Raw genomic sequence first — 19,252 nt, forward strand, 5'->3', positions numbered from 1 at the left:
AATAAATTACTTACTATAAATAAATGAATAAATAAATAAATAACAAAATAAATAATAAATAAATAAGTAAATGAATAAATAATAAAATAAATAACTAATGAATAAATAAATAAATGGTTAAATAATTAATAAAATAAATAAATAAATAAGTAAATGAATAAATAAATAATAAAATAAATAACTAAATAAGTAAATGAATAATTAAATAATATAATAAATAATAAATAAATAAATGGATAATAATTAATAAAATAAATAAATAAATAAATAAGTAAATGATTAAATAAAAAATAAATAAAAATAATAATAAATAAATAAATAAATAAATAAGTAAACGAATAAATAAATAATATAATAACTAACTAAATGAGTAAATAAATAATATAATAAATAATTAATAAAATAAATAAATAAATAAGTAATTGAATAAATAAATAAATAATAAAATAATAAATAAATAAATAAGTAAATACGTTAATAAGTAAATAAATAAATGAATATATAGTAAATAAATAATGAAATAAATAATTAAATAAGTAATTGAATAAATAAATAAATAATAAAATAAATAATAAATAAATAAGTAAATAAATAAATAATTAATAAAATAAATGATAAATAAATAAGTAAACGAATAAATAAATAATAAATAAATAATTAGATAATTAAATAAATAAATAAATAATAAAATAAATAAGTAAATAAGTAGATGAGTAAATAAATAAGTAAATGAATAAATAAATAAATAGATAAATAAATGAATAAATAAATAAATCAGTAATGAATAAATCAGTAATGAACAAATAAATAAGTTGGTTGGAGATGTTTTTTTCACGGTCCCAGAGATGAGAGGTCCAAGCTTGATAGTAAATCCAAACAGTGTATATTCGTCGGTTATGGTGATGAAGAATTTGGTTATAGATTGTGGGATCCGGTTGACAAGAAAATTATCAGAAGTCGAGATGTGATATTTCTTGAAGACCAGACTATTGAAGATTTTGATAAAGCTGAAAAACATAAACCAAATTCCAGAAGTTACATTGAAAATGTTGCGCCTAAGCCCCCTGCAGAAACCTTTGTTGATGGGGGAGATATACAGGTAGATAATGAGAATGTAACTGATGATCATGTGCCTCACCATGATGAGCATGTTCCAGTTGAGCCACCAGTCGAGTTTGAGTTGAGAAGATCTACTAGAGAACGTCAACCTTCTCAAAGATATCCTCCACATGAGTATGTGATGATCACTGATAGTGGAGAGCCAGAGTATTATCAAGAAGCTATTACAAATGTTGATAAAGAAAAGTGGTTAAAGGCCATGCAAGAAGAGATGAATTCCTTGCATGAGAATCACACATTTGATTTGGTAAGTTGTCTAATGGTAGAAAAGCACTCAAGAACAAATGGGTATACAAGATAAACGCAGAAGAGAATAGTTCTCAACCAAGATACAAAGCAAGATTGGTTGTGAAAGTTTTTAATCAGAGAAAAGGTATTGACTTTGATGAAATTTTTTCACCTGTGGTGAAGATGTCCTCTATCCGAGTTGTGCTTGGGTTAGCAGCTAGTTTGAACCTAGAAGTTGAACAACTTGATGTGAAAACTGCATTCCTTCATGGTGATTTGGAGGAAGAGATCTATATGGAGCAACCAGAGGGTTTCGAAGTCAAAGGTAAAGAGCATCTTGTGTGCAAATTAAAGAAAAGTTTGTATGGGCTCAAGCAAGCACCTCGACAATGGTACAAGAAATTTGATTCTTTCATGGAGAAACATGGGTATAGTAAAACTACTTCTGACCATTGTGTGTTTGTCAAGAAATTCTCTGATGGTGATTATATTATTCTCTTGTTATATGTGGATGACATGTTGATTGTTGGTCATGACACTAAGAAGATTCAATCTTTAAAGAAAGATTTGAACAAGTCTTTTGCAATGAAAGACTTAGGTCCTGCAAAGCAAATTCTGGGTATGAGAATTACTCGTGACAGGAAGAATAATAAATTGTGGTTGTCTCAACACAATTATATTGAGAAGCTGTTAGAGAGGTTTAACATGAGCAGTTGCAAACCTGTTAGTACTCCACTTGCTACTCATTTTAAATTGAATTCTGATAAATGTCCTACAAGTGAGAAAGACAAAGAAGAGATGAAGAAGGTTCCTTATGCATCCGCAGTTGGTAGTTTGATGTATGCTATGGTATGCACAAGGCCAGATATTGCTCATGCAGTTGGAGTTGTTAGTCGATTTCTCTCTAATCCTGGTAAAGATCATTGGCAAGCAGTGAAGTGGATTCTCAGATACCTCTGAGGCACTTCCAAAGTGTGTTTATGCTATGGAGGTGGTGAACCTGTATTGGATGGCTACACAGATGCAAATAAGGCAGGTGATGAACCTGTGTTGGATGGCTACACATATGCAGATAAGGCAGGTGATCTTGATTCTAGAAAATCTACTTCTGGTTATATGATGACTTTTGCAGGGGGAGTTGTGTCTTGGCAATCAAGACTACAAAAGTGTGTTGCTTTGTCCACTACTGAAGCTGAGTACATTGCAGCAACTGAAGCTTCCAAAGAACTCTTGTGGATGAAGAAATTCCTACATGAGTTAGGCCTCAAGCAAGACAAGTTTGTGTAATTCTGTGGCAGTCAGAGTGCGATCCATTTCAGCAAGAATTCGATTTTTCATTCAAAGTCGAAGCATATTGAAGTGCGGTATCATTGGATACGAGATGCACTGGAAATGAAGTCATTTTTAATTGAGAAGATTCATACTGATGAGAATTGTTCAGACATGAAGACGAAGACCTTGCCTGTGTCGAAGATGATATGTTGCAAAAAGAAAGCTGGCATGGTTGAGCAGTACCTTCCCACTTGAGTCGTGAGGGGGAGATTTGTTGGGTGGGCCCACTCCCCAAGTGGAACCCACTAATTTTACTAATATTATTATTATTATTGAAAAACAAAGAAAACAAAAGGTTTTAATGGGCTTGCCCCAATTTAAGGTAATAAAAAAGATTTAGAAATCCCTAAGAATACAAACAGACAACGGAAGAAGAAGGGTTGCCAGAGAAGAAAAATAAGGGTTTGGTTCCAGTGGTGGTAACAGGTGTGTAGCAAACTTGTTTCGTTTGATCTACAAATTTAGTATGTTATTCCTACCACTGAGTTTGTTATTTTAATATATAATTTGAGTAGTTTTATCTTCTTTGAGAGTTACTTTGGCATACCCACTTTAGTGGAAGGTTGTTATAGGGCTGTTATTGTTGATTGATATTCCCTATTGTTATTAGGAAAACTCTTGGTGTACCCATTAATTATTATAGTGGAAGTTTTACTGGACTAGGTCCCGTGGTTTTTATTCTCTCAATTTGAGGGAAGTTTTCCACGTTAAAAATTACGTTTGTCTCATATTTAATTTTCTGCCAATTATTATTGCTCTTGAAACTGGTTTGGCCATTTATCTGCACAGATAGGTGAAAAAAAATATTCCGCATTATTGAAATAATTATCGCTAATTATCTGGTTTTTCCCAACAGTATTCAAACTAAAGTTTGAGCCAAAAAGTCATGTTTGCCTATCACACAACCTCCAACTAGACTTGATCATAAAAGTTGAGGTGATTTTACGAAGTCTTCAAACCAAGTAACCAAGGAAACCTTTTTATGGTTCTCACTATGCCCCCAAATAAATCATCTACTTATGTTATCCACCTCATCATAAATCTACCAAGTGAGAATAATTGTTAGCATAACATAGTTAGGAAAAATATACGAGAGATACAAAGAAAGGTAGAGAAAGAGAAAAATTTAAAGGGAAACTTTTTATTTATTCATGTCAAACAATTTGTAATTCCTGTATGCCAACACTCCGTAATCTAAAGATATTACGACTACTCTTTTATGTGGCTAGAAAAATTTAGAGATCTTAAGGTTGCTCTAAAAAATTTGTCCTCGTTTAATGGTATTTTTTAGAAGTTCTATAATATTTTGTATAATCATTTGTTAAAGAGCTTATACCATTTATTTAACAAATGTGACGTAGATAAATTATGCGATTCGGGCTAATTACTCGACTTCTAGGAATTCTTCTCAAAATATAAAATTAGAAGTTTGTCTATTTTATCTTTTATGGAGAATAGACACTTCCCAATATATTTTTTCTCCAATATATAAATTTTTCTATATCCAAAATTGTAACAAATTGATGCATATATATTTATGTTGAGTTTAATGAGAATACACTATAAATTTTAATTAGTTTAACATTAATGTCTAATGAAAATAATTTTTTAATTATTTTATATGGTTAATTTAAAATGAAATCTCAAAAGTTGAGAGATGTGACGAAATATTAAATTTTTATTAAATATTTGAAAAATTAATTTATACTAATCATTCATATCACATCTTTTCTCATTTTTATTTATTTAAAAATACACTTATAATATAAAACGATAATATTATTTTCTTGTTACGATAAAGTTTTTATATTATAATAGAGTAAAGAATGAGTCACATATTAAGAAAAACTATTATAAACTATATATAAATATACTAGTATTTATTTATTAACTACATTATTTAAGATAACAATGATGTTTGACATGACTATGATAATTTGAAAATTGTACTACTATTTTTTTATCATTTAAATCAATCCGATCAAAGTCTCACCTAGACAATATATTAATTGGGCACGCACATCATCATGATTGATTGAGTCTAATTTTTTCTTTTTTCTTTTTTTGTATGATAGAGTCTAAATTTAATTATTTTATTATAAAAACATAATAATTTAATCGAGTTTAAAATTCGGTCCAATAAGAAGTTTATATTTATAAATAATACATTAACTAAGTAAAGCACAAACATGCATGTTTAGATCTCAAGTCTCAATCAAGTAAAAAAAAATATCTCAAGTCGTTTTCTTTTTTATTTTTTTTATAAAAGAATCATGTCTCAAACGTTACTTGAAGGCGAGGGATCATAAATTCATAATAAGATGTTTCTTTCCTTATTACCTTTCGATTCTACACCAATAACCAAACAACACATATCTTTTTTCTTTCAGTGTTTTCATTTCTTTCCCAATCTTTCCCTCTCATTTCCATCATCCCAAACAAAGTGTAAAATAATAAAATAAAAATTCGATTCCATTTCAATCGTTACTATTAGCGTGAAAGTAAACTGCGAATCAAAATAGCACTCACCGTTCTCAGAAAAACACCATAGCCAACAACGGGATCCGATCATCGCAATCATCATAATCAAGCGGCGATTAAAGTATCCACGTGGCATGAAAAACCTGATTCATCTTTCCTTATAAATCGATGCGTTGTGGAAACCCAACCAGTGGAAAAACAGAAAAATAAATAAACGAGAATGTTAAACAATTAACAACGTTAAAGCCAAACATAACTTCAAACTCTCAATCCTAATCCTCCATTTAAATTGCTTCGTCTCCAAGCCTGATTCCGAAGCTCCGGTTCGAAATGGAGTTCGAGTTGTTTTGAAACTGAACCGGACCGGTTCTATTAAGCGAGATCACGGGGTTTGGGTTAGAAAATTTTATTGACGGCGGTGATGAGAGGGAGCTGTTGGTTGAACCGTCGGATTGAACAGAGGTTTCGTTTACTTGCGATCTCCACCGTTAAATCAGTGAAGATCAAGCTTCTTCTTTGTTGTTGTGTTGCTTTAACGCTTCTCGCGTTTTCCACAAGTGGTTCCACTTTCTTATTATGGAATAATCAAACTTCTTCTCTTCGTCGTTTCCCTGATTCAAGGTTCGTTAAATTAAATTTCGTTGCTAAATTCTTTTTTGTATTTTATTTCTTGTTTTTTGTTTAATTTAATTCCTTATTTATTTCATTATTATTCGTTAATGATTCATGTTTATTTAATCTATTAATTTTGTAGGTTCTATTTTAGGTTAACACATAATTGCACTAATGAAAATAAAATAGATTATGTTTGACTATAGCACTTTGCAATGATTGAGATCGGTTAAGTTTTGGTAGGAGATTCTATTTTGGAATTTTTTTTTTGTAGGAAAGAATAAAGATACAAAATTTCAGTTTCTTTCATGGAATTTCCATATAAGTGTTTTGGAACTAAGATTCTATTTGGGTTTTTGTTTGTTGTCTTGTTTGTTTCTTTAGCATAGGCAAATATATATATAGAAAGAGATATGTAAATTGTATATAGGGTTTTTATTTAAAGGGTTGGATAGAACTAGAAGTAGTTTCTTGCGTTGATCTGAAGGTTAGTGCTAAGTTCAATTTGCAGAGAAAATAGAGAATTGATTAAATGAACTTAATGTAAATTATTCAGATTTGGAAACAATATATTAAGGTTTATTAGTATATTTTTTAGATTAGGTTGAGCTTCAGAATGTGCTCTTGGTGTTGGGAACTATGGAGCACGAATAGTGACACATTGGGAATTTTGGATATTGATATTTGGCAATGTTTCTTTCTCATGTCACTTTTTTTCATATTTGTATGGTGGAGCCAATACCTGGACTTTGAATCTTCTTTGGTAGTATTGTCTTGTGATCATCTCATCGTGTGCTGGAATTCGGGTTGGTAATTGTGTATCAGATGGATAATTTAGTATGTGTTTTGGTGAGCGTTTGACTAACATGATTTTAAATGAACTTGGTTATGTACAATTGATTCGGTTAAATTTAAGTTTGAGGTGAAGTTATTTATATTATTTGGTAAGAGATTGTTGCAACTGATTTGTTGTTTTATTCTTTGTTCACAGGAAAGGATATTCTATTGTAATGAACACGTGGAAGAGATACGATCTCTTAAAGCAGTCCATCAAACATTATTCATCTTGTCCTCGACTTGAATCAGTACATATAGTGTGGAGCGAACCCAATCCTCCTTCAGAAAGTCTTCTAAAATTTCTGCACCAAGCTGTAAAGTCGAAGGCTAGAGATGGGCAATATGTGAAGTTGAGGTTTGATATTAACAAGGAAGACAGTTTGAATAATAGATTTAAAGAAATTGACGATTTGGAGACTGATGCTGTCTTTTCCATTGACGATGATGTCATATTTCCTTGTTCTTCGGTGGAATTTGCATTTGATGTTTGGCAAAGTGCACCTGATGCAATGGTGGGATTTGTACCTCGTGTCCATTGGGTGGATTCATTAGTAAGTTTTATCTATTTTTTACTAGACGTTTGTCCATTATCCTTGATGATTTGGCCAACCAATATTTCTTTTATGTCACTGCTTTTGGAGTTCAAACATGAGATACAATGAATATCTAATTAAGCTCTGAAGCAAGTCGATTCCTTTTTTATAATAATCTTCATGCATTATTTCCTGTTTTTTGCTTGCACTGCAGTATTTGGCCTCTGTTTGCCTTGATTCCCAATAGCATTCACCTTTCAAGACGTATTTTAGCGTAACATAGAAACGTACTTTTCTGAAACATTTGGTATGCAGATCGATTTCAAATTTGAGCATGAAATCGTATTGGCATAAAACAACAAAAATAGCACATTTTGTATATCACTTGTGTAATTTAGTTTCTAAAGCTGACCCTCATCGTAATCCGGGGTACTGTTATATCGTCCTTGTTGATGATCTAATCAAAAGGTAAAGATAGCTGAATTTCTGTCACAGAAGAAATAATTTCATCTCTTAAATTCATCCTTCAAGAAGCTGCTAGTCATCTTTGATGCATTTCGCCTTTGCAAAAAAAAAACTTCGATGCATTTCAAAACCTGATGCAGAATCTAATGATTAATGTCCTTTAGTTTGGTTTATTTTTCCCATGTTTTGTTCAGAGAGTGGAAAAATATCAAAAACGTTGTAAGACTAATCTCTCAAGTGATTCAATGTTTTTACAGAATGGCAACGACAACGTATTCAAATATGGTGGATGGTGGTCTGTGTGGTGGACGGGTACATATAGTATGGTTCTCTCAAAGGCAGCATTCTTTCACAAAAAGTATTTCATTCTCTACACAAATGAGATGCCATCATCAATTCGAGAATATGTAACTAAGAACAGGTTTTTATCTGAACTAACTACCCACCCGCTACCTTTATTTTTATAAGACTTCAACCTTTCAAACTTTAATTCCAACAATTTGGTTATTTGCTCAATAACTCAATTGATTTACCAGGAATTGTGAAGATATTGCAATGTCTTTTCTTGTCGCAAATGCAACTGGTGCACCTCCATTATGGGTTAAAGGTAATTTAAGAATGTTGTATCTCATAATAATTGCACAAGAGTTGCGTGAATTTTATCTTATTTTATCATTTTTCCCATTTAGTTCAGAGGTCTTCAACTTCACTTGCTCAAAATATATCTCACTTGTTTTCCATCGATAATATCTTTAATGATTAAGTTTTCCCATTTAGAGAGTCTTTCACCTTTCTGACATTTCTAAAATTGATTTGTGGTTGGTGAGCTGCAAGCCAGTGAATATATGTATAGTATGGTAAAAAAGAAACATGAAAGCAAACCAGATTTTCACATTCTTCTTATTGACTGCCAGAAGTAGTTATAGTTTAATGTGTTAATTTAGAGGCAATATTTCCATCCTCTCGGATACGATGGTGTTTGTTATCTTGTTTGCATACATGAAAGTAATAGCAGTAACAGAAAGGAAGCAGCTGCATATTTTCAATCCTTGACTCCATATCTCTTTATTACACCTTGTATGTTGATGAATTAGTATAACAACGGGCTAACTCATGTAAAACTGAGATTGAAATCACTTTCAATTGAATAGACCATATATCTACATCTTATAATTAAGGAAGTTACGGTTTTGATTCTTTTGTTCCTTTCTGTAGACCAAATTATGCAATGACAGCTAGCTATAAATTGATCATAATATGTTTTCTGTACAATCTTAAGTATTTGATTGTGAAGTTCCATGCTAATGCTTGGTTTATGCTATCCATCATGGTAATCCAAATCGAATGTTGCTCTCGTTGGTTCTAAACCATGTTGATATATGCTAATGCCATCCTTAAAAGGAGATACATGTATATGATGTTAATCTGGTGGATTTTGTGTTTGTTGCAGGTAAAATATTTGAGATTGGATCAACTGGAATCAGTAGTTTGGGAGGTCATAGTGAGCGAAGATCGGAGTGTGTCAACATATTTACTGCTGTGTATGGACGGATGCCCTTGGTATATACTTCAGTAAAGGCCGTTGATAGTCGCAATACCTGGTTTTGGTGATTGTTAGATTGTAATATTTTCATTGCATTTTAGAAATTTCACTGTTGTCAATTAGTATTGTAGTAGCTAGTTTTTGAGATATCACGTTCACGTTAGTCATAGAGATGTATGATATTGAATCTTATACACAATTCTTGCTTTTTGGCCCTAATTTAGCAAGTTCCTTAGGTTGATTTCTTGTAATATTGACGTGTAATGTAAGGCAACCTCCTAGGTAAAGGTGCTTCTTTTTTGTCTCAGAATAAGATTTTAATTGTAGAATATTGAGGGATGTTATTACATTTAGCAATGAAACTTCATCTTGTGTGTAGAGGTAGGTAACAATGATGAAAATGTAACATAACACAATGATAACACCAAAAATAATCAAACCAGGATCGAAAAGTACAACTATCAATGTAAACATGAACCAAAAATTAGCAGCTAAGCTAGTGAGAAATTCAATAAAACTATGGATCAAAAGTGCATCTAGAATTTGGATCCCTGCAATCCATAATCACATATTTGTTGGGCCACATAATCCGTACCACTAGTGAGCGTATGTAATTGGCTTTTGAGGAAAATCTTGCCACAGACCCCACGGTTAACATGAACTTCCAATTTAGACCTTTATAAATAATAAAATCAGTTTTCAATCGTTTCACCACAAAAGTTTTTCGTTCAAAGTTTTTGGAAAACTTATACTATCAAATTTTTTGATAAACAAAATTATATTTAACTACTTCAAATACAAAATTATTGGTCCAAAAAACTACAACAAGAATAATGAATTTGTTGATTAATCGTTAATTTAAAAAGATAGTATCCATAACACATTTTAATATCAAAATTATTAAAATTATAAAGAAAAGAAAACATTACTTTTTAGAAATTGAAAAAATGAATCGAAAATGTTGCATTAAAAGAGACATTGTGAGTATGCTTAGCACATAATCAATATTATTTATTGGTTACCTATATTTTTTTTTGTGAATTTTAATATAATTTGGAAATTTTTTGTTTACAGGTTAAATTTAACATATGTTTTTAATTTTTTTTTTTTTTTATATTTGACCACTCCATAAAATGTGTCCTAGCTTCGCTGCACAAATGTGTTATGAAAAAATTGATCAAAGTTTTTTAGAATAGATGAGTATTCCTATGAGGTAAGATAATTTTTAATTATTTTGAAAAAAAAATCATGGACAAATCTAAAATTTTAGGGAATTTGCAGGGTAGGGGGTTGGGGTAAAATTCCTCCCTTGAAGTATGTACTCCCCCTTGTAAGGTGCTTTGGACTTGGATGTTACCCCTGGTCGGTTGTTATATAAAATTCAGTTGATAAAAAAAATAAATGTTTTTAATTTATAAGTTACAATAATTTTAAAATACAAACCATAAAACGTGCATATAATTTCGTAAAAAAAGAAAATATCAACGCCGTTGCCGGGGATCGAACCCGGGTCACCCGCGTGACAGGCGGGAATACTTACCACTATACTACAACGACTTGTTTATGGTAAAATTATGATGTCCTAATATTTATTTATAATAAATCTTCACGTTGATGTGTTCATCTAGAGCCTTGTCTAGTTGTCTTAATATAACAACCTAACATAGTATTAAAGCTAATTGAAGGGCCTTTGATGAAAAGTTGAAAATTAGCTTATAATTTATAAAATAAAATTGATGCAAGTATGTTCTTTTGACAGTTACTTTTCACATTTCATAATATTTATTATAATGAGACTATATAAACTCTAATTAAGTTGTTCTACTTGCACACGCTTTGTCAATAACAACAAAATCCTCGCTGACAATAAATAGTTTGAATATACGTTTTGATTTGACAAAAAATTAATTTAAAACATGTCTATGTTAAACTGTGTATAGAATAGGAAGATTATGTTCTGTAAATTTTACAAAAATTACAAGTTGTAACTTTTGTAAAATTACGATGTCTGATGTCTCTCTGTGATTCGGACATAATAACCTTGATACATAACATACAATAATTTGCGTAACAAAAATCTATAAAGGGAAACAACTTAAATAAAAGTGGAATATAGATGGATAATATGGACAGTATCATATTTGCATGTTATCTAATTCTTCTATAGGAAAGCTAGTAGAATTGTCTTGTTGTCCACCAGTGTTCCAAAGAAAACTAGCATACTTTGATAAATAATAAGTGTTTTCAGGATCTGCTTCCAATGCTTGCATATATCTCAGTTCTGCTGCCCAATTATCCTTCCTTATCCACCACAAGAAATCAGCATATCTACAATATGCTTCAGCTTCTGGTGATTCCACTAACACTGATTTTTTGTAGTATTCTTCAGCACTGTATTTCATATCAAATGTATAAAATAGAGAATTTAAATTAAATTAGTAATAAAGTATGTAACTCTAAGACTCCAAAAATAATGCAAACAGATCCAAACAATCACTTAGTCACTCTTTGTTAGGGTGTGTCAATTTGGTCCTCCACTTTCATAAAATGTTATATTAGTCCTTCATTTTGCAAAAAGTTTGTCAAGTTAGTTCCTTCTTCCTGTTTTTGTCAATTGTAGAGACCTCATTGGTAGTCTAAGTATGCAATTTCAAAGACTAACTTGATAGTCTTTATCTAATTTAAGGGACCAATTCGACATGACAAAATTTATGTGATGCAGCAAAAGGACTAACTTGACAAACGTTCTTCTAAGTAAAGGACTAATGCAATACATTTTATAAAAGTGGGGACCAAATTGATACACCCTATAAAAGTGTGGTACCAAGTTGGATATTTACTCTAAAACATTCTCCAATAAGCACAACAACAATATTCATAAGCATTTCTTCTTACTCATGTTTGTCTATCAACACTGAAAAATGTCATTTCAATCCACTTTAGGCCAAAACAAATGCAGTCAAAAAAATTACTCATTTGAGTTTCTAAACCAAACCATGATTTCATTGCATAAAGATTAACAACCATATACTCATCATTTAATACTAGCCAGCAAACAAATTGTACAACAGAATTGGATTTTTGAGAACTTACCCATCATTGTCATGAAGAACAAGGAAGAGAAATTGAGCATAGTTAGACAGAAGAAGTGAATTGTTAGGTGTAAGGCTTATATGCTTTTTGTAATAATCCTTAGTTTTCTCATATTCCTCGTATTGATCCCCTTCAATCTCAACACAAATTGGTGCCACAAAATTCATCTTTGTTTCATGATCCAAAAAAACCTCACCCCTCAATTCCTTTTCCATCTTTGAAACTTCCTCCAACATTGAATTCCACAACAATTCTTCCTCTTCTGTTAACTCCTTCACACATTCATCTTGAACAACAAGATCACCATGTAAAACATCCTTAATACTTTTGTTGTTGTTGTTGTTCCTCATCATAGAAAACATAGAAAAGTTACTTAAAAGAACCATAACATCAACCATTAAAGTTGGTGTTTCACTAAAAACATGTCGAAACAACCAAACAAATGAATCATCCATTTCTCTATTGAGCTTAACAATGACGCTTTCTAAATCGTCACCACAAAGTGATTCCCTTGTTTTCAAAGCATGATTTTGAAGCTCATGGAGAATAAACAACAAAGAAGAGAAACACTTCTTAACACAACAATGAATCGATTCACTTGATGCAGCATATTTAAAACCTTGTTCTAATTGTAGCTTCTTCTTTATCATCCTAATTGATAAAGGGATTCCAACACTTTTCACTCTCCTTTCAAAACTTAGTCTCAAAATCTCTTCTCTCTCTGGCCAACTTGGTGGTTCAGGTTGAATACCAAGTAAAGAAGGTTCCAAAATTTCTCTTTTTCCATCTTTGTGAAAATCATCAAAAGGGAAAGAACAACAAACATGATTCACTCTTTGTGACTTCATGTTCCTTGAACTAGACAAGGAAAAAACATTGATCATGCCACGTGACATGGTGTTTTTGTTCCTCTCATGTCTAAGTGGTGGAAGAGAATAAAGGGTTCTTAGCTTCAAACATTCAAGATTGGGAGAAACACTTGACACCATGTTTGATCATAAAGTTTTTGAAGGAATCAAAGAAAATAAAAAGGATGACTTTTTACACTTTAGACACCCAAAAGGAAATTTTCATCAAATTCATATGAAAATTCATGGGAAATCCGTATATAATAGGAAAAAATAAAAAGGGTAAAAAAAAAAAGTTTCGATTTTTAAAATGAAAAGTCCAATCAGATTATTACAACTTTCGATTAATTGAGAAATAAAAACAAAAAGGGGTGAAGAAAAAAATGATCTTTTTATAGTAAAAAATATGTAAAAATCTAAAATGGGTCAATTTTTGACTTTTGAGAAAATGAAGAAGCAATTACAGAATGAAACAAATGAATTAAGAGGGTTGATGAAAAACCAAACAGAAAAGGAAAAAAAGTGAAGTTTTGATGAGAACCGTACGAGGGTTTGGTATAACTGAAAAGTGGAGTGGATAACACGTGGGGTCTAACAAACGTGGCAATGAGATAAAGTTTGTGAGATATTTATTTACTGTGAAATTGTGATTTTTAAATAGATAGATATTTTGATCGATAAGTGTGTGGATAGTACACATATTTGTTTGAGAAAGGATGATGATGCAGTTTTTGAGGTTGAATGGTTTGTGATCCGAATTGTAATGCGAGTCATAGGCATTGCGATCACATTGTTAGGACGTGTAAATCACCAAATCACCCACAATCATAATGGATCTTTTCGATTATTAGGACATGTTAGTGAAGTGTGTAGATGAATATTTTATATTATAATTATTTGATTAAGTATATAAAATAATACTATTTATTTGATATTATAATAATTTTTTATTATAGAACAAAATAATGATTATTTATTTTCTTCTTTTAGATGAATTAAATCAATTTCACATAAATTAAACTAGTAAAATATACACTATATTTGAATAATTTTACTTTTAATTCTTAAAATAAAAAAACCATGAAATAAAAATAACAAAAAACTTTATTTGTAAAATATTTAACTTTATGAAATTAATTTTTTTACAAAGTTAAATTAATTTTGTTAATTATTATTGTATTAACCCTAATTATAAATGTGAAGTGAATGCTTCCAATGGATGTAAAGTGAAAAATAATAATTCCTTCAATCTCAATTATAAGAGACAAAATTAACAAACATCTTTCAACAAAAGAAAAAGTCAAAACAGTAAAAAACTCTTTTATTATTTTAATTTTTTTTTCAAACTCCTATGAAAAATTGTGTAACATTAAATATCCACTATAATAATTTGTGTATTAGATTCCGTAATAATAAAAATAAATTGATTTTGAATTAGTTAAGGAATTAGAGTGATTATGGTTTGTGAACCACTGTGAATTAGCAAAAGCAACAATAAATTAAAGTGTTTAGCATAATAAAACAATAGTCAAAAAATAAAATACAATAAAGGGAGTTTAATATAATTAAATATTGTTTTAAGCAAAAATAATCGAATAATTATTTATACTAAATGCTTAATTATATATATATTTTTTTAGTAAAAATAATATATTTAGTGTCTTGTCTTTATTTAGATTTTAATTTAATCATTCTTTTGTTTTAGTTTTTGTTTTTTTGTTTTCGAATAGACTTTTATTTTGTAAAGTTTATCTTGGTAGCCCATGATATACCAGCCCATGCATTTGAAAGTTTTTTGCAAGAGGTTTGTATCATGTACCCCCCACTTTGACCTCCCACTCCCCATTCATATGGAAAAGACTATATTGCCCCTACTTTCATATATAAAAATTTAAAAAAAAATTCATTTTTCTTTTTTCACCCACTTCATTCGAAACTTTTAAATATTTGAATCTGACCCTACCAAACCTTCGAAATATGGAAACATTTGAAATACAAAAGTAAGTAAAAATTCAAAACTTCCAAATATTCGAAACATGATTTTACTAGAAATTCGAAAGTTTCTATGATGATGAAACTTTCGAAGTTCATTTTTCTCAGAAATAATGAAACTTTCGAAATACAGAAACTTTCGAACAATATGAAAGTTTCGAAATGCAAAACTTTCGAACATATTGAAACTTTCGAAAATTCAACTTTCGGAAGTTTGAAATTCAATGAAAGTTTTGAATTTTTAAAAATTAGTAATAAATTAATAATAAATTTAATTAATAATAAATTTAATTAGTAATAAATTTAATTAATAATAAATTTAAAAAAAAATTAAAAATTCAAAAGTTTCGAAGTTTTTCGAAACTGACATAATTCGAATGTTTGAAACTTTCGAATAATATGTGTTTCGGAAGTTTCAGATTCATCAAAACTTTTGAAAGTTATAGCTTTAAACGTTTCACATTCTTTCAAATTTTTGAAGGTTTCTGGAAAAGTTCATTTTGAAACTTTCAGATTCATCGAAAGTTTCTAAATTTGTATTTAATTATGTTAACTTACATTTCGAATGTTTTGAATTTAACTAAAGTTTCGAAATATAGAAGAAAAAAAACTCATTTTGAATAATTTTGAAAGATTGAAACTTTCGAATATTCTGAAATTTTTGGAAAGTTTCAAATGTGGAGGTGAAAAAAGAGACTGATAATTTTTTTTCTTCATTATTTTATATAAAGTCAAAAAGAGTAAGATAGTCAATCTAAAAAATTGAGGGGGTGGGAGATGAAAACGGATGGGTGCATGGTCGCAATTCTATATCTAGGCCCATATAAAGAGTGTTCACTCTTAAGTCCATCACAATCTATTAGTTTGTTCGTTTGACCCAAAAAAAATTAATTTTAAGTATATAAAAATTTTATCTTTTACCCCTACATTTATATTCTTACCTTCACATTTTATATAAACTACCTACTTTACCTTTTTTTTATTAAAAAAAAATATTTATTCCACTAAGTTTAATTGAAATTCTGATTTTTTTTTTAAAGTTTTCTAGAATACATACTTTTTTTTAAAATTAACCTTTGTACCAAAAAACTTGAAAAAAGTTTTCAGGTATATAAAAAATATATTTGTATACTGGAAAACTTGAAATAAAAAGTTTTCTGATATACACAAGGTTTGTGCACTGAAAAACTTTTTTTTCAAGTTTTTCGGTACACAAAAAACATATTTGTGTACCGAATTTTTGTGTAACAAAAATTATTCTTTTCAAGTTTTTCGGTACACAGCTGTAATTTTTTATTTATATTTTCCAGTACAAAGTTTAATTTTTTTTTTAAAAAGTGTTCTGTTCCGACAAACTTTTTTTAAAAAGCTTTTAGGAACTCTAATTAAATTTAGTGGAATAATTTAAATAAAAAAACTAAATAAATAAAAAAGATAAAATAAATAGTTTATATAAAATATGGATTAGGAGTATAAATGTAAGGGTGGAGGGTAAATTTTTTTATATATAGCTTGGATATTTTAAAACAAATAAAGGATCCCTTAATATGGTCTCAATTAAATGGTGTAACTTGTTTATGTAATTGGCTGCAAATGATTGTCATGTTTTTACTTACTGTTGTTTTGTTAGGCAAAATTAGTTGCTATTTGAACTTTGTTATTAGGTTTCTAAACGAAAAGTTTACTATTTATAATTATGAGATCAGGAAGAAAAAAAAACATAGAAAAGGGACATAATTAGAGGTAGTGTGTAGAAGTACTCTTTAACACTCGTCAAAATTTTACTATGTAACATACAACACTATTTTGTTCAATTGTCTTGGAAAAGCCCGATTGCGTTGTTGCTAAAACCTAAATAAAATTGTTGTTTATACAATAATTTGCATTTAGAAATGAGAAGAAAAAGGGATTATTTAGACACTTATTCCATCATTTGAGAACTCTTTTCACAAAATACTCGTGAACAATGACCATATAAAATTGTCCTTACATGAAAATCAAGATATGCATAACTCAAATTTCTATTTCAATCTATTACTAACTTGTGTGTGAAAGTGTTTTTAATATATACCTATCTTGTTGCTATGAATTGTTTTAATAAATCAAGGTATCTTTGCATGTAAATTTGAAAATTAATCCATTAAAGCGTTTGAGTAATAAAAAATCCCTCAAAATATAGTAACCTCAAATCTTGGTTACTATTATAAATAAAAATTAACATTTTTTTTACTTATATCAAGTTAATATTCTTAATATATTCTTATTGTAATTAAAAAATATTTAATATCGATAGTTAAATATTTGACATTCAAAATAACAATGTAACATATTTTAATTATATTTTATATAAAGTCTAGAATTATTTTATTAACTGTGAAAGTAATTATTTTTATTTATAAATTGAAACATATTCAATTAAAAGATCGACCTTTTTCAATATTTTTTAATATCAAACCTATAATCAAATAGTACTTAGTAATTTCAACGCTGTGTTTCTCACAGAGGATTTGAATTAGCTAGGATTTACATCTCTACATGTTCTTGACCAAACACCATAAAATACACAAAGAAATACCTAGCTAGTAACCTTTTTCCAATTGTTCGTAATCATGTTTTGAATTCGTGTCAAACAAAGCATGCAAAATGAAATTGACAGGAAAACGTTTACTTTTATTTATAAAAGAAAATTTGGTAGGAAACTAGCAACCAAATAGTGTTGTTGACTTGTTCTACCCTGTTTCCTTTCTACTAGATTTTCTTTGTCATGATCACCATTTGACCAATTTAGTAGGAATGTGTATTTTTATTATGTTATAGACTTTAGACTAGAATGAAAGATAATTTCAGAGGCTTTTCTTTTTTCATTTTAGTTTTAGTTTATTCGATTTATATCCAGCTGTAAACTCAATGTTTTCGTTAGGTTAATTAGTGTAAGTGTACTTCAATTAAAAATGTATGTGTTATTTTACTATATTATTATATATATCAATCGTAATTTTTTTCTTTTATTTTATTGTTTATATTGTATATTGTTATGTTTGATTGTAAATTTCTGCAACTTGTTTGATCTAATTGAAAATAATTTCAAAATTAAGTGATTCATTATGACTATTAATATTAAAAATGACTTTCACAAATCCATTAAGATTTTAATATCCTTGAACATCAAGGAGTATCATAACTATATATCAATCACATATATGGATAAATATTTTTGCTCTAAATTCGTTCTTACTCTCCCATACCTTGTGTCAAACCTCTTGTGGTTATAACTTATAACCACAACATGAGATGAGATATCTTGTTACTCATTGCTCAGATGCATTTATTTCAAATAAAAGGCTCCACTCTTGAACAACATATATATTATATTCTTCTTAGGAGAGTAAATTCCATAAAGGGCATCCTCATTCCTCGTTCAATAATAACTTCTATTGTGCTTATATCTCAAACCATAAGGTGTGTCCATATCCTCCTCCACAAATTTCCACCTATATAACATATCAAATACCTTTTCAAAATCAATCTCCATTGCCATGAAAGCTTATTTACACTCTTTAATCTCAGGGTGTCATGAATAACCTCCAGTAATTACTATTATGTTGTCAATAGCAAATCCACATTTGGGATGAGAGGGTAATCAAAATGCCATTTAAATTAACAAAAAATATTTGATTCAAAAGATAAATATTTTACAAACAAATATGGTTTAAAAAAAATTACAAACAACCTATTACAAAATGGAATCCACATGAAAAACGAAGAATAATTCTTTTACCTTTTGAATCTGTGTGTTTGTACTATCTAAGTATAATATATTTTCATAATTTGAATTACATTACCAATGAATTGTATTTTCATAATTTTCCAAATAATAGCCAAGAAAAGTCTTAGCAGCATCCAAGCTAGGAAAAGAAGTAGGTTCAAAAAATATCTGACTCAACGATTCCGAATTTGACTCAGTAGTTCCCATCATAACCGTCACAACCTGTTTATACGCAAAGAAAAATCTCTTCATCACCAACTCAATCCCCTGCATCGCTTGCAACACATGAACCTTCTCACTCTTCTTCTCCAAATAAACCTTCATCGCTTCTTCCATCACTCCGGGCCCACCTGTGGGGTCCACCTCCACTTCCAATATCTCCGGCACCTTCCCTTTTAATTCC

General features: G+C 29.4%; 3 protein-coding genes and 1 non-coding gene across 4 annotated transcripts in view; 1 reads left to right on the forward strand and 3 right to left on the reverse strand.

Moving 5' to 3' along the window:
- The first annotated feature begins 5,179 nt into the window (after positions 1–5,179).
- Positions 5,180–9,479, forward strand: LOC101496162 (glycosylinositol phosphorylceramide mannosyl transferase 1). The gene is made up of 5 exons (XM_004490906.4): positions 5,180–5,781; positions 6,764–7,160; positions 7,865–8,028; positions 8,144–8,214; positions 9,058–9,479. Exons 1-5 carry the CDS (start codon positions 5,582–5,584, stop codon positions 9,216–9,218), a joined length of 993 nt encoding a protein of 330 aa, XP_004490963.1. The 5' UTR covers positions 5,180–5,581; the 3' UTR covers positions 9,219–9,479.
- A 1,156-nt stretch (positions 9,480–10,635) lies between these two features.
- Positions 10,636–10,707, reverse strand: TRNAD-GUC (transfer RNA aspartic acid (anticodon GUC)). The gene has a single exon. It is a non-coding gene; the product is annotated as a tRNA-Asp (tRNA).
- Positions 10,708–11,054: 347 nt separating this feature from the next.
- On the reverse strand, positions 11,055–13,369 carry LOC101496492 (uncharacterized). Its single transcript, XM_004490907.4, has 2 exons — positions 12,244–13,369; positions 11,055–11,541 (listed from the first exon to the last, which is right to left on the reverse strand). Exons 1-2 carry the CDS (start codon positions 13,230–13,232, stop codon positions 11,286–11,288), a joined length of 1,245 nt encoding a protein of 414 aa, XP_004490964.1. The 5' UTR covers positions 13,233–13,369; the 3' UTR covers positions 11,055–11,285.
- A 5,371-nt stretch (positions 13,370–18,740) lies between these two features.
- The window catches only part of LOC101496827 (nematode resistance protein-like HSPRO2), a 1,798-nt gene continuing 1,286 nt past the window's right edge, over positions 18,741–19,252 (reverse strand). Inside the window, exon 2 of the mRNA XM_012713082.3 lies at positions 18,741–19,252. Within this exon, the coding sequence (XP_012568536.1) occupies positions 18,922–19,252 (331 nt within the window). The 3' untranslated portion in view covers positions 18,741–18,921.

Source organism: Cicer arietinum, chromosome 2 (genome assembly GCF_000331145.2).
Source record: "Cicer arietinum cultivar CDC Frontier isolate Library 1 chromosome 2, Cicar.CDCFrontier_v2.0, whole genome shotgun sequence".
Taxonomy (NCBI): Eukaryota; Viridiplantae; Streptophyta; class Magnoliopsida; order Fabales; family Fabaceae; genus Cicer; species Cicer arietinum.